At 39.4% G+C, this 16,360-nt stretch overlaps 1 protein-coding gene across 2 annotated transcripts in view; it reads left to right on the top strand.

Moving 5' to 3' along the window:
* RELN (reelin) overlaps window positions 1-16,360 on the top strand; it is a 272,240-nt gene that overhangs the window by 220,608 nt on the left and 35,272 nt on the right. For both annotated transcript variants that reach the window (XM_021384542.1, XM_021384541.1), the window contains exons 32-42: window positions 867-1,025; window positions 2,770-2,958; window positions 3,188-3,461; window positions 4,800-4,940; window positions 5,030-5,207; window positions 6,706-6,790; window positions 8,337-8,519; window positions 9,829-10,000; window positions 10,080-10,182; window positions 12,731-12,960; window positions 15,646-15,866. In XM_021384542.1, the coding sequence (XP_021240217.1) occupies window positions 867-1,025; window positions 2,770-2,958; window positions 3,188-3,461; window positions 4,800-4,940; window positions 5,030-5,207; window positions 6,706-6,790; window positions 8,337-8,519; window positions 9,829-10,000; window positions 10,080-10,182; window positions 12,731-12,960; window positions 15,646-15,866 (1,935 nt within the window). The remainder of the gene's footprint in view (window positions 1-866; window positions 1,026-2,769; window positions 2,959-3,187; window positions 3,462-4,799; window positions 4,941-5,029; window positions 5,208-6,705; window positions 6,791-8,336; window positions 8,520-9,828; window positions 10,001-10,079; window positions 10,183-12,730; window positions 12,961-15,645; window positions 15,867-16,360) is intronic.

The raw sequence follows: 16,360 nt of genomic DNA, 5'->3' as shown, positions 1-16,360 counted from the left end.
AGGGTTGATATCTGGATTTAGGAAGGATCAGCAGAGTTTTGGGTGTAATAAAGGGGTCTGGTTGCATGAAGAAAGGTCAGGGGCGCTTGGTAGATACGTCACCATGTTTTCCTCTTAGTATAAACCATTTAACATCAATGGACTGTTTCTTGGTGCATAGCATTTATATTGTTACTGATTCAATATATTGTTACTGTCATCATTCTCCTCTAATTTGCATTGATACATAAGACACAAGAAAGTCTGTTGAAAGTACCCCAGAGTTTCAAGAGGAGAAATATCCATAAGAAGTGCTTATTTCTTGCATTATCCCCTGTGGTGAGCTCATAAATGACTTCAAAATTCTGCTACGTGCTAGTATTTACTATGCTGTGTGTAAGATACGAAGACTGTCATAAATTTTCTAAATATGAAGACAAATCACTCTTAAGGATGCTTTGAACATTGTGTGCTAACCCTGATTGGGAGCCCAGCTATCAGAAATACAACTTAGTGTCCTGCACAAATGGTAGGAGTACTCCATAAGAAATAAATACTTCTATATTAAGGAAGTCACATTGTACCACAGAAACCATAGGAATAACCATTATTTTCACTGAGGTTGTAGCCCCTTTGCTAAGTTAGAGATTTTATCCTTTGGGTTTGGTGAAGACATAACAAGTGGCAGATGGTGAGTCCGTGTCACCTTCACAACAGGACTATGTCCACAAAATGCTCCTGGACGAGGAAATGCTGAATGAGAATGGAAGGCACAGTCACATCAGTGGTGTACATTGGATGAGGGCTGGCAATTCCTGAGTACAGGCTGAGGAGTTGCCCCTCTCTTCTCCACATAGCCTAACTGCCTTGCTTAATGCTAACTACAGGTCTCATCGTTCAATACACAAATGATAACGGGATCACCTGGCATTTACTGCGAGAACTGGACTTCATGTCGTACTTGGAACCCCAGGTTGTTTCGATAGACTTACCACGGGAGGCCAAAACCTCTGCCACAGCTTTCAGATGGTGGCAGCCACAACACGGTATGCAACACCATCCTAAAAATTCATTAAGTGCCTTTACCAACCCAGAACCATCAGGGATTCTCAGTACGGGCATGTTTTGCAGAAACCTCTGGTTACAAAAAATACATTGAGATGAACAGTTTGGATGCTGTAAGTGCATGTTTAGACATTCCTTTGTCATGCTGCAGACATGATTTTCTTCTATAACACCTAAGAGTGCTATAGAAGAATAGACAGCTTAAGATGAAAATTGTTTAAAAGTCAAGTTTAAACCAAAGATGCTGAGAGCAAATAGAGAAGAGAGGAGAGGAAAAGATTACCCAGAAAAGCTTGAATAAGATGAGTGGACTTACCTGAGTATAAAGTGACCTGGTATGTAAAATGGCCTACACATTTTATCTCACTTTTTGTCTAATTTGGGAGGAGAAGCATAAACTGACCTTGAACCTGCCTGCATGGTGGCTTCCATCTCCCTGTATTAACATCTCCACAACCCCAGACTCCTCCTGTCATCTTCTGTACCTTCAAAGCCCACTCAGGTATTTCCTGCATGCTTAGATGAAAGTAATGCCATGGTGCTGACTGGTATCTACAGCTCCTGCCTTGCACTGCAGCACATTATTACAATTGAAAGTGTCGTTATTAAATTTTTCACCTCTGTGCAAGGCAGGAGCTCTGGATCCCTGCAGGTGTTACTGAGACATATAGCAAAGTACATTCTAGCAGCAGTTCCCTTGGGAGAAAAGAATACATCTTAGATTCATGTAATTATTGTACAGAACTTCTTGGCTATCATCGTTTTGATGTCTGTTTTTTATTCATACATTTTTGTACAATATATGTACTGGAGTTGATTGTCCTCACTAGACATGTAGGCATGCATCTAGGTGATGTCTGTCTCTGCTGAGAGTGGTCATGGTAAGACTGCCAGCAGTCCTCTGGACCTCAGTAAAAGGAAGAGAATTTGTGACTGGGGGCTGAAATACAGCCTTCTATACCAGTGCCTGTAGGTGAAAACCACTCCTCATTTCAGATGTTAGCTTCTTCATAGATTGTTCTTCATCTGCCATAAAGTCAGTGCAGAGTGGCCCTATCAGTCATTACTCATATTCCTCATAGGGGCAAGACAAAAGTCCTGGCACATTGTTGTGAGCTCCCAAGTTCACAACAAGCTCTTTCCTTCTTCTTCTGTAAGGGCACAATAGTGACTGTACAGTAAAGTGACATTTTCAGAATGCTAGTAGAAAGGTAGAAAGTAGAAAAGTAGAAAGAAAACAATTGAGATGAAGGACTGGAGAAATATGCTGAAGATAAGGGTGACTGTAGGCCAGAGAGAGGATTCCAGGAAGGAGAAGGTGAACAACATTTCTTTGACTGTCCTCTACATCAAGAGCCTTTCCTGTTTTCCTGTGTGCACTATCCTCTTCCAGTCAAAAGGTATTTGGGGAGCTAGTCAGAGGCCTTTCTGATTTAGCTGTGAGGAGTGGCAGGAAAGTTGTGACCCATAAAATGAAAATCCTCAGTCTAAGGGCTCATGGAGTGTCTTATTCAGGCACAGGGAGAGTGTATGATGATAAAGGCATTGAGGCTGAAATAGAAACATACTTCACACTCCAGGTTTTTCCTTAAGAAACATGTTAAACGTGTTTTAACAGTGGTCAGTCTGTGTGACTGAGCACAGCTCACTAGATCAGTGCAGGATGTGGGCTTAAAAAAAAACACAACTATGACTCCACTAACTCACCCATTCTGCTTTTTATAGGAAAACATTCAGCTCAGTGGGCTTTGGATGATGTGCTTATAGGGATGAATGACAGCTCTCAGACCGGCTTCCAGGATAAATTTGATGGAACTGTAGATTTACAAGCAAGCTGGTACAGAATACAAGGAGGTCAGGTAGACATCGACTGCCTATCTATGGATACAGCTCTCGTGTTCAGTGAAAACATTGGTATGTGTCACCGCACATCGATAAATTTGTATGTGCTTACTTTATGAATTATGTATGGGTCAAGTTTTTACAAGATGGGAGGTGCAGAGAAATTTGAGTATATAGTAATCTGCAGGGAAGGGAAGCTGAAAAGAAGGTGAAAAAGCAAATAAAAAATTTGAACAAAAGTACTGGAAGCATATGTATAAGGCATACAATTTTATATATTATTTGTTCTCTCTTTTGTTAGAAAAACCTCGTTATGCAGAGACTTGGGACTTTCATGTGTCAGCCTCTACTTTCCTGCAGTTTGAGCTGAGCATGGGATGCAGCAAGCCATACAGCAATTCTCATAGCATTCACCTGCAGTACTCTTTAAACAATGGGAGAGACTGGCACTTGGTGACAGAGGAGTGTGTGCCTCCAACGATCGGCTGTCAGCACTACACTGAGAGCTCCATCTACACTTCAGAAAGGTTCCAAAATTGGAAGAGAATTACGGTCTACCTTCCACCCATAACCAAGTGAGCGCTGTTCTGGCAGTTTAGCATGATACAGAGTTTGCTGGCCTAATTTGAGCAAACATCCCCCATCTTGGGAATTTTCTGTGTGTCTTTTAAATTATTAAATGTGTGTTGTCACGCTATCAGAATTGTAAATTTTGCTTCAAAATATTTCCTCAGATGTAATGTGAATTGCAGGAACTTAAGTAAGTAAGTAACAAATCTGGATGAGTGAATTTGTAAGTCTTGCCCTTATACTATGGCAGCAAGAACAAGAATGCTAAACCACGCTTTTCTAATGTCTATCCACTAAGAAACATGAACTAGTGCATTGATCCATCCTCTCATATAAAGGTATTTTCTGTTATTGCACATAAGTAATATTTGTAATTCGAGATTTAGGAACATTAATCATAGCGTTCAGCAAGTCAAAATGCATTTTACTGGATGTGCCACCTCCCCAGTTTTGACGGGAATTAGAGTTTGCCTGCCTCCTGATGATATCACATCATTGTAAATGAACATGGCAGATAAGCTGGCATCCATCTTTCTGCATAAAACCATACTCTTGTTCAGAAATAGCAGATGACAATAGTCTTACTTACCTTTAGTCTGTGTATTTCTATAATTCTTGAAAGCACCATCCACAACATTGTAAATTCCACAGGACCATGCGTCTTCTTCCAAAGAATCTTCTTTGCAAATATAAAGGCAGCCTGACCCTGTGAAAGTCAGAGGCTATTTTGCTGTGCAGTGGTCTAGGATCAGCTCCACAGAACATTTCCTGGCTGAATGTCACAGGATCATAGGATCTTTCATAGGATCTTGAAAGATTTTTTTCCAAAGTACTTTCCCCATGTGAGCACAGCAAGACAGTCAGCAATTACGGCATTGTGCATGCAGGTGCATGTTTGTACATATATTAGTGTACTGTTATACGTATATATGAATGTATGTATTTTTCTTTACGTGAAACTGAGCACAAAGGAACTTCCACTGCTTCTTACTTTACTGAAGCAATCATTATTTCAGCACTACTAGCAACATGTAGAACTGTTGAATGCTAATGTAGCTAGCAGTTTCTGCTCAACCACCCTGTTAACCAGGAAGATTCACAGCAATGGCGACTTCCTCTTCTTTCACTTTGGGCATCTTCCTTTAGATCTACTGGAGTTTTGCCTGAAAACTCCCATGAGAAATTGAAACTTCAAATTTCAGCTAGACTATCAATATTCCAAATGCAAAGTGTTGTGCTTATTAAAATGATATTATTCTCCTGAAAGCTACAGGACTTTATTCATAAGCATCTTGCGGAGCAAAATTTTGAAGCCTGAAATGCATTCACTCTGTTGTTTCTAGCTCTCCCAGAACACGGTTCAGATGGATTCAATACAACTATGCTTCTGGTGTTGATTCTTGGGCTATTGATAACGTGGTGTTGGCTACAGGATGCCCTTGGATGTGCTCAGGCCATGGCATCTGTGATGCAGGTCATTGTGTGTAAGTAGTGACATGCTTTACATACTTTATAAAGATGTGTTTTACCTAGGCCAGATGGATAATACCTTTTCCTCCAAATTTGTTGCTAGGTGTGACAGAGGCTTTGGTGGTCCGTACTGTGTCCCTGTCATTCCTCTGCCGTCTGTCCTGAAGGATGATTTCAATGGTAACTTGCATCCAGACCTTTGGCCTGAGGTCTACGGTGCTGAGAGGGGAAACCTGAATGGTGACACAATCAAGTCTGGAACAGCTCTCATTTTTAAAGGGGTCAGAGATTAATTACATTGAAAAAAAAAAAAAAAAAAGAATGGAAACCAGTAGAGTTAAAAAGAGAAAATAATTTTTTTTTTGTTTCCCCCAGAAGTTTATTTCAAAGTCTTCGGGATAGAATTTGACATTAATTTTTCTTGTGCTTTTCTGCTCTGAATATGCATGAGGTTTGTCCAGGTTGTTTTTATGAACACATTTTTTTGCTGTTTTTTGACTATTTTATTCATGGTATAAATTCTTTCTTACCTTCTGAAGGAAAAGAACAAAACTGTGCACTTGAGTTTCTTGAGGCCAAGTGAGTGATTTGGAAATATGGTACACATTACAATCAGTAATGTCTCTGTCTTGAAATTCTTTGACTGTTTTTTGAATATTTTGAATGGCATTAATCACTGTAGTCTATGTAGTCAATATTTGTGTAGTTAGAATATGTTTTACTTCATTATATTTTTGTAAAGTTTTCTTTACAGAGTGTTTTTTTCTTTAACTAAAGGTCTAAAAAAATCAGGAAATATCATATTTTCTGAAATTGTCAGTTCAACAAACCAGATAAATATCTGTACCCTCGAAAGACTTTTGTTCAGATAAGTACACAAATTTTAAGCTCACACATGAGTTTTTTCATTTGACACGGTAAATTCAGTGCCCCTGAAAAGCAAAGTTTAATAACTTCAGGTGTAGGAATGATTTCTTTTTAAAAATGTCTTTGCAAAACCTAGACTCCAGTTCAACATCTTTAGATAATCTAAATCACAAATCAGAGGATGTGAATTGTCTAAAACTTGTATTGGTTGTTCCTGCAGGTTGTTCCCTGGGGGAAGGGGTCTGAGAAAGAGGGAAGCTCTGTGAGGTGGAGATTGCTAGATCTCTGCAGAACAGGGATCAGGTCTGTCTCCAGGATCCATAAAACACTGAGCTCATCAGTTGAGATGAACAGGACTTCAGGGGGCACTATGATGTTTCCCACCTGCTCTCTTTCCTTACTAAGGGAAAAAGAACACTCCCTTCCTAAGTCAAGAGGTTGCCACAGAAGAGAATGTTTGTACAAAGATATTTTCTGAGGTTCAGAAAAGTGTCTTCTCCTAGAGAGAACACTTCCTCCCTGGAAATTAGAGTGCTTGGCTGCTCTATAGTTTGCTGAAAGAATGTGTATATGAGCTTGGACACAGTGTCTGAGTAAGTCAGCTACAGTGCTTGCAGATCAGAAGACATCCTGGTGGTTAAGAGCATGAGCTGAATAAGCTGTGCCTGTGTCTGCACCTGAGCATGTAGCTGTGCCTCTGGTGGTTGCACATCTAGCACCTGCCATTACTATGGATCACTTTGCCAAGGCTATCACTATCACCATTTTTAGCCTGAGAGAAAATAAGGGACGGAGAGCTGCTACTTTCATTGACACAATAGTCAGTAACAGACAGCATCCAAACAATAGTAAGCTGCAGAGAATCTTTGATAATGGGAACTGTGATTCACACTATTCATTCTGTATTTGCAGGAGGGACTGAGAATGCTGGTTTCAAGAGATCTAGATTGCACTAATACTGTGTACATCCAGTTTTCATTTAAGTTTATAGCCAAAGGTAGGATCACTGTTGATTTTCTCTGTTTTCACTGTTGATTTGCTACTGATGGTGATGATAATATTTGGTACCCAGGAACAACAAGCAAATAAACATTGAATTGACAAAAAATATCCGTGGCATAAGGAGTTGGTGGTTTGTTCTAATCTAAAAAATTATGATACTGAAATATCTTCTCGTCTAATAGATTAACAGTGTCTGTACGTATAATGAACAGCAATGTGTATTTATTCCCTAATTCTTTAGCAGACTGACAAGCACAGGAAAGCACGAGGATACACATATGTTTAATACACACATAACCTCTCAACTGCTAATATCGTTATAAAACCAAGTTCATACTCTATAATAGATATCTAAGTACGCTCATTATATTTATACTTGAAGAATTGTTTTTGAACTAGTGCTTTTTAAAAACAGATCATAATGGACAGCTACGCTCTTATTGGGTAAAGAACTGGCTGGAGGGCTGGGCCCTGAGAGTGGTGGTGAATGGAGTTAAATCCAGCTGGTGACCAATCATGAATGATGTTCCCCAGGGGTCAGTATTGGGGACTGTCCTGTTTAGTATTTTTATTGATGACCTGGACACTTGGACGAGGGGACTGAGTGCACCATCAGTAAGTTTGCAGGTGACATCATGCTGAGAGGAAGTGTTGATCTGCCTGAGAGTACCAAGGCCCTGCAGAGGGATCCGGACAGGCTGGATCTCTGGGCTGAGGCCAGTGGGATGAAGTTAAACAAGTCCAAGTGCTGGGTCCTGCACTTTGGCCACAACAACCCCATTCATAGCCACAGGCTTGGGGCAGAGTAGCTGGAAGACTGTGTAGAAGAAATGGACCTGGGGGTACTGGTTGATGCTTGACTAAACATGAGCCAGCAGTGTGCCCAGGTGGCCAAAGAAGGCCAATGGCATCCTGGCTTGTATAAGAAATAATGTTGCCAGCAGGAGCAGGGATGTGATTGTCCTCCTGTACTCAGCACTGGTGAGGCCACACCTTGAGTACTGTGTTCAGTTTTGTGCCCCTCACTACAGGAAAGGCATCGAGGCCCTGGAGCATGTCCAGAGAAGGGCAGCAAAGCTGGTGAGGGGTCTGGAGCACAGGCCTTATAAGTAGTGGCAGAGGGAACTGGGATTGTTTAGTGTGGAGAAGAGGATACTCAGGGGAGACCTTACAGCTCTCTACAGCTGCCTGAAGCTGACTGTGGTGATATGGGGGTCAGCCTCTTCTCCCATGTAACTAGCAACAGGAGGAGAGGGAATGGCCCCACGTTGTGCCCGGGGAGGTTCAGTTTGGATATTAGGGAGAATTTATTCTCTGAAAGAGTGGTGAGACTGGAACAGCCTGCCCAGGGATGTGGTTGAGTCACACCCAGAGATGTTCAAGAAACGTTTAGATATTGTACAAAGGAACATGGTTTTGTGGAGAAATATTGATGGTAGGTGGACAGTTGGACTAGGTGATCTTGGAGGTCTTTTCCAACCTTAGTGATTCTGTGTTTCTATGATTCCAATGAACATAAATATATGTCCTCCTCATTCCAGGTACCCCTGAGAGGTCTCATTCTATTCTACTGCAGTATTCTGTCAATGGTGGCATCACTTGGCATCTGATAGATGAGTTTTACTTCACACAGACTACGGATGTCCTCTTTATCAATGTTCCTCTGCCCTACACAGCCCAAAGCAATGCAACACGTTTCAGACTCTGGCAACCTTATAACAACGGTAAGGAATCAACACCTGTGGGAGTCCAGATCCACTTGCAAAGCTCAGTGTCTCTTAGAGGCTGGATTTTTGGACTCAACAAGAATAGAGACTCTCAAATCTTGTTTTCCTGTATTTCAAGTCCTTCCGTTAAAATTGTCAAAAGATTTACAGTTCTTCTAAGCTTCTGTGTGTTTTAAAGTTGAAGTACCTTAACGTAATACCTTTGATGGTGTGCAGCTTTGGTCCTGGAGGGCTCGGGAAATCTAGCAACAGCAATAAAGTTTACACATGTTCTTCTCATTATTTTAATGCACCTGATTTTCATTTACACTGAGGCCCCATTACAGTGCTCAAATTATAAAACGTGTCCCAAGTGTAAACAGGAATTGGGCCTACCTTGCTTGGAATTAACTAGGCATTAAAAACGCATTTAGAAAGAGAATGTACTGAGCAGTTAATCTTAGGATTATATTGTAAAGGACTGTGGAAAACCACAAGAGGAACACAGCTTATTGCTCCTGATTAGAGGATATGTGCCAGCTGAAGAAAACTCTCTTCTGCTCTCAGTTACTCTGCATATCTCTTAGCACAAGCTGGCATTAAGGACTGTTAAGATTTCCAACAAGCATTCAGACCTGGTGATAGAGAAATTATTCATGCCACTCAGGCAAATGCCTAATGCAGCTCTAACAAAAAAGCAAATTCAAATCTAGACCTAAGAATCCAGTTCCAGCTCATGTTTCCAATGGGTCTTGCCTAAAACATTTAACTAAATTTTTCTTGTAAAAATCATCTTTAAATAGGAATTTCATTTTAAAGAAGCCCGTTAACTTTCTCTGAGCAACACAACGATTTTTAGACAGATTGAAAAAAAAAATCAGTTCCTCAAAAGATCTGGCAATCTAATCATTCCACTCCAGTTTGAAAGCACCAATTCTGTAACACATTCAAATTCATGATCCATTTGAAAAAAGGTCACTCAGTTTTCTTCTCTCTCGAAGAGCTCTTGTCTGCCAAACATAGGCTCATTTAGATGATTTTTAACTAAAGATGACACTGATGCTATAATTTCAAAGCAAATGTGATTTCAGCTGAAGATATTCACTCAACATAGGTTTTTCAGTCTTCAGTTTGCTGAGACTTTTATAAGTCTTAGAGGAATAGAGGTTAATTCTGTGGAGCAGTATGGGGACTATGGAAAGATTGCCTGTGACGTCTCTCCTTTCGCACCCTTTTTTCAGTGTAATCCATAAATACAGGCTATTAGTCTGCTTTTTGGTAGTAGTTTTATTAGGTTTTAATATAAATGTTCTCCTTCTCTTTGTAGGCAAAAAAGAAGAAATCTGGATTGTAGATGACTTCATTATTGATGGAAATAACCTTAAGAATCCTAATATACTTTTGGACACCTTTGACTTTGGTCCCAAAGAGGACAACTGGTTTTTCTATCCTGGGGGAAACATTGGGCTTTATTGCCCATATTCATCTAAGGGAGCTCCGTAAGCATCTCTCAGCAATAATAAAAAAAAAAAGACTGGAATAAACTGCTTCTAAGATACTCCTTTCTTTTTTTCACAGGGAGGAAGATTCAGCTATGGTATTTGTTTCAAATGAAGTTGGAGAACACTCCATTACAACAAGGGATCTGAGTGTAAATGAAAACACTATAATCCAGTTTGAGGTACTTGTCCTCAGAAAGTTACTTTGCATTTTACTCTGGAAGTTCTGGTTGTTCAGGTTCAGCTCTTTGGTTTATTTGCCCAGCTATTATGATTACCAAGCAGAGATGTCTCTCTGATTTCCTTCATAATTGTTTTGATGTTACTTTCCCTCTTGTAGATGTATCGCAAAACTTTTATCACACAGAGGGAAATTTCTGCCTGAAAGTCTCCTGTTTTCTTGCCTAAATTACTGCTTTGTCCATGCATATATACTTGCACTGATAACATAACGTGTACTACAAGTTGGAGATTTCCCACTGGTAGACAAGATGATGAGCACCACAATGCAATGAAGGTGTAGACTGCCACTTCGCAACCTGCTCAGGATAAGTGTAGTTGCAGTATTTCCATGATCTGATCCAGTGGAGAGCTACAACTTCATCTGTGTCACTAGAAATTATTTTCTTACAGGCTTGCTTTTTTGTACTGGCTGTACTTTCTCAGAGAGAGCCAAGCCTCTGCTTTCCTTTTGCTTCCACCGATGCTTTCATTGAAGCTCCATTGGAAGCTGTTCTTTGCCACAACAGTGTGAATTCATACCATCTTAGGAAGTAATCTAAATGTCATGAATAGGGAGCATATTTTTTGTGCTTCTCATATAACCACTAGAAACCAGAACATCCAACGACAACAAGTAGCCTAAACTAAATTGTGTTTCTGGTTTATCCTAAAATCTAAACTGTGCATTGGTTAGAACAGATACTGATAGAAGTAACCTTCTAAGCTTTTATTTAGGGTAGTCATTATACTGTCATTAAGATATTGTAAAAGAATCTTTCATGTAAATCACTGTGCTGTAATTATGAAGCTGATTTTAACAAAGTTGTAGCATGCTGTAGCATTAATCAGCAAACGATACTGGTTTATGAACAATTTCTGAAATGATACTAACAGTTATCCAAGAAAACTTGGTTTAGCTATGTATTCATGCATGCTTCAGTTTGTCATGCAACTAATTCATAAATTATTGAAGGAAAACCATTTTCTGTTTTAAAATATAGATTACTGCCTGTAGAACAAAAATGTTTGAGGTCAGTTTAAGATATTTGTAAGTCTTCAAAGCATTGACTTCATAAAATCTCCATGGATACTTCCATATGTGATAAGAACATTGTTTTAAGGAATTTAAATGTCTTTATCTCACGTTTTTGAGGACATTAGTATAAATGAAGAAGTTATGCATAATGCAGTAGAGTTTCTTTCTGTGTCTCAAGAGTCAAAAACTGTATTGGGTCAAGCATGTCTCTAAGCTTCCAGATGAGTAGACAACTCTTCTAGTCAAATGTAGGTTGATGGCTCTCAAGTGCACTGAAGAGTGATGAGAGAAATTCAGTGTAGGATGTATATTTTCAACATTAGTGCACAGTTCTGAGTATTACTGGGCTTTAGAAAAACATTTTTGTTGTGGAGCAGTATGTTAAAAAGATACCTATTTTCTACTACAAAGATATGTAAAAGTACAAAATGTTTCATAGTTTTAGTACAGGCTTTGTATTTCCACTGTAGTAGGTTTTTATGTATTGGATGATATATATTGTACATTTTTTTATATGGCATAGTCATCCTGCAAGGGAACTAATTCTTCTTTTATGAAAGCAATCTGAAACAGAAAATAAACATCTTAATATCAGTGTGAAAGAAAAGCAGATCTTTGCAGCAGAAGCATGCAAAAAATTGTCTTAGAAGTTCTCAAATTCTGTATAAAACATGTATTATTTGTTCTGGGCAACTGGTATTAGCACAGCTAATCACGTAAACTTTTTGCATTTTCTACTGTTCTGGACATCAGGAATCTTGTCAGAACACCTGAGATGTTTGATGCTGCCAAACTATGTTTTGGTGTGACATTGAATCTAAATCCAATCCAGCTATGATACTTTTCTCAATGCCGTCTCCTCAGGCTTTGCTGCTATACGTGAGCAGAAAGGGTAGTGATTGAAAGCCAAAGAATATATTGAAGTGATACAGCACACAGCCTGAAGGGTAATCTCTCTGACATAAGTATTTTTTTGGAAGTGTAACATAAAGGAGGACTACAATGACTACAATGCAGCTCAGTAATTTAACAGAAGTTTATGTTTGCACAATTTGGTTTAATATTTCTGTTTTTAAAAATGTGCATTCTTTTGGTGCTATGATAATTTCATTTCCTTCCAGAGAACTACATGAGCTGATGCATTTGTTCCAACCACATTATCAGCTTTCCTCCTTTGGAATTTTCTCTAATTCAGTTTTTTTTTTAGTGGAAGTACTTCAGAATTCCATATCACATTCATTTTGCAAAAAGCCAGAGTGCAATATGCCCATGGGCAGGTAGGACAATGTTCAACAGTTCATGTTTTTATGGTCTGAGTTTGTCATCACAGTTGTTAAATTAATTCCTAAACCACCATCTTCCTGAGCTAAATATATACTGTACCACATAGGAGAGGCTGACTAAGATGAAGAGTGATTAGGTTTCCCAGCCTGCCCTTTGTCATCTTCTGCATTTCATGTCTTGGACTCCAGATCAATATTGGCTGCACCACTGACAGCTCTTCTGCCGACCCAGTAAAACTGGAGTTCTCACGAGATCTGGGAGCAACCTGGCACCTCCTTCTGCCCTTGTGCTACAGCAGCAGCAGCCACCTCAGCTCCCTGTGCTCCACTGAACATCACCCAAGCAGCACTTACTACACAGGAACCACCCAGGGTTGGAGAAGGGAGGTCATTCACTTTGGAAAACTGCATCTCTGTGGGTAAGTGTCTAGTTTCTATGCCACCCACCTTCTTGTTTTTTTGTTTTCCATTCAAAATATTCTCCTAGCATGAGTGATCCATAAGAACAGTGGCATTAAGCAAACGAAATGACAAGTCTTTCTCCACTTTTTGCCCTGAATGGCTGATTCCCAAAAATATGTTGTGCCTAATGCTAATACTGAATGCTAATATTTCCTATTTATCCTTATATCTGATTGGTGACATTCTTATGGAAGTGGATTGCATAGTAAAAGAAATGCAAAACTCATTGGCTTTAAAGCTCCTTGAATACTTTTACTGCATGAGACATTTGAATTCATCAAGGAATTTTTTTTTGCATGAAATCTGATATTCATTAGAAAATACAGTAAAAGGTGAGCTGGTATAAACTAGATTCTTCTTCAGTGTAGGGGAGTGGACCTACTTACTACTACTTTCTTGTAGTTACAAAGTTCCGTGATTCTAATTAATTAACTGCTGCTGTCATTTAGGTACTTTTATGTTTGTGGGACAAGCTAGGTTGGATGATAAGAGATAGACAGCATAGAAAAATAATATGTGCTAGCAGGAATGTTAATATGTAACTTTTCAAAGTATATAACAATACTGTTTACTTTTTCAGAGAAAACTCTCTTATAGCATCAACACAGTTTACGTAAAAGATCACATCATTAAGGATTAAACTATAGTATTTATGAATGAAAATGAGCTATGCAACTATGAGACTGTATTTATGAATCTACTGCATGCAGTGGTTCTTCCACTAACTAAGTGGCCTTATACATGCCCCTGAAAGTATAAGAAGACCTATATAAGAGATGAGAGCCAGATTTGGAAAGCCTGGATGTTTAATAATTAAAGGAAATGTTTAATTTTTAAACCTGAATATTCTGTTTTATGATAGTTAACATTTCAAGCATGGAATAGTTAACCATCTCTTGCAGCAGCTCAGCTGTCTTTCTTTTTTAGCCCAGAAGACTTGTTTGACCCTTTACCCAACTACCAATGCAACCCTCCAAATGAGAATGTTGACAGTGCAGACTCCTAGCTCATGTAAACTTTGCAGTTATTTTGATTTAGTCCTCTGTCCCATTTGCCTGCCTTCTTTCCTATTCCTTCCTTATTGGCGGGTCAGAAATCAGTTGCTGATATGATCTCAGCATCCAGAAGCATTTGGTGCCATTAAATTCTTGGGCCAGAGGGCTGAAGAGGAGTTTTCTCCACCAGAATCCCCTGGAGTAACAAGAAAAAATACCAAACCTGTGTAATGTTTAAAGGAGCCAGTGTTTTCATCCCCAAGGTGTCAAGTGATTAATTTAAATGAAGATGAAGATATTTTCAGTTATTTCCAATACATGTGTTATTTCAGAAATCAATGTATATACCCAACAGATAGCTGTAACTAAGAATCAGTACTCCAGCTGGGCCCTGAAGGAAAACGTGTGGGCCTGTTGGGTCGGTGAAGAAACTCCTGCTGACTTCATAAAAACCAGTATTTAACCCTCTGCTTCAGTTACAACACACACTTCATTCAGACCAGCAGGGGAGCCTGAGACAAGGAACTCACAGGGGGTGGAATGAATCCAACCCAAGGGACAGAGATTTCCTCTAGAGAAGAGTTTAAAACATTTCCAACTTCACGCTTACATCCTTAACCACAGGGCATGACAAAAACAATGCTTTTTACTCCCAGCAGGATGCTGGTTTATGGGTATCTTTCTTGAAACTGCTAGCAGTATCCTCACTGATCAGTTACCTCTTACCACCTGAATCACATCATCAAGATTCCTTTTTAGCAAATAAAAAGACAAACTCTTGTCAGCTACCTGTGTTATTGATTCATCTGCGGCATTTAGATGTTTCTAACAAGCCATATAACATATGTAATGCAATTAAGCTCTTTTCCCTTCTCGCTCTTTTAGTTTCCTTCCTCCTTTGAAACATTTTCTCATGTGGGAATAAAACTAGTCTCTCATGTGCTTTTCCCCTGCTCAGCTTGTTTTCCCTCCTTCCCCAGTCTGTTCCTCTTTACATGCAGCATTGATGCAAGTAGTACTTAGGCAGCAAATTAAAAATGACAGGCCAGCACCCAAAGGAGAGCATAGTTTAAATTAACAACTTGCACTATCAGTCTGTTTTAAGATTAAGCTGTCGGAAAGCAAGCTGAATACCCCGTGACATGGCAGATCATGTTTTCTGTCCATGTAATTGAGGGTGAGATTTTACCAGCCCAATTTCACAGGTGGTCCACCCTGGAGGCAAGGTAGCAATGTGAAGCAGGATTTCTTTCTCCAGGAGAGAATGGAAGTGGCCTGGTCTGACCCGGATGCTGTAAAGCAAGGCAGAAGGAAATCCACCTGACCATGGCCAGATATCCTCCCCATGAATGACAAAGAGAAGAGTGGTTAGATTTCAAATCCCATTTTCAAGTGTGTCATTCAGTTTTGGAATTACAGACAATGAATAATGTTATTTCTATTTCTGTCAGTATTTGCATTGAATGTCAGCATAAAGATGACAAGATGAAGGAATTAGATATAGCAGTCGGTTTCTAGAATTAAATTATTTATCAAGTTAACTCCACCAAAAAGATTGTATGTATATGTATAGTACAGTATATACATATAGTATACAAAGAAAAAAAAACCTATCACTTGAATTAAGTACGCTTTACACCTTTTCAGGTTGGCAAGGTTCAGATGGTACCAAGGATTTTATCCTGCTGGATCCCAGCCGGTGACATGGGCCATTGACAACGTGTACATTGGTCCACAGTGCGAGGAGATGTGCAACGGGCACGGCAGCTGTATCAATGGCACAAAGTGCATCTGTGACCCGGGGTACTCTGGGCCAACCTGCAAAATAAGTACCAAGAATTCTGACTTCCTTAAGGATGATTTTGAAGGTATCTCTTTTCATTTTTAGCCTGAATTTTCCCTGTAAGTCTTAGTGGAATTAAGGGCTGAAGGGATGGAATAGCACCATCTTCCTCACCTTCTGCATGCTTCTGAATCTGATGTATGCTGTGGGACTATGAAGTTGTTTAAATGTAATGCTCAAGCATGGCTTGTGAATGTCTGATGGCTATCACTTGCCTGTTTTGGAATATCTGACTCCTTGCTTAGTTTTTCATGCTAGAATGTAAAACTTTTGCTGAAACAGAGTTTCTTAAAACTCTACATGTGAAAAAAAAATAATTGCAGAAGAAAATGTTAATGCACAAAATTTCTCGAAAGTGGTATATGTCAATCTAATTCTAACAAAATGCAGATTTATTGTTCAAGTAAAGACGATTGTGTAGTTTGAATTCAGCACAGACGCAAGTGAAGGAAACAGAAGGGCTTCAGGGCTATGCAGTTTCTCCCCACAGGGGAAATTTGAGTGGCCTTCACATGGCAA

Source organism: Numida meleagris, chromosome 1 (genome assembly GCF_002078875.1).
Source record: "Numida meleagris isolate 19003 breed g44 Domestic line chromosome 1, NumMel1.0, whole genome shotgun sequence".
NCBI classification, from domain to species: Eukaryota; Metazoa; Chordata; class Aves; order Galliformes; family Numididae; genus Numida; species Numida meleagris.
The sequence above is the reverse complement of the archived record's forward strand: the minus strand, read 5'-3'. Positions and strand labels throughout refer to the sequence as shown.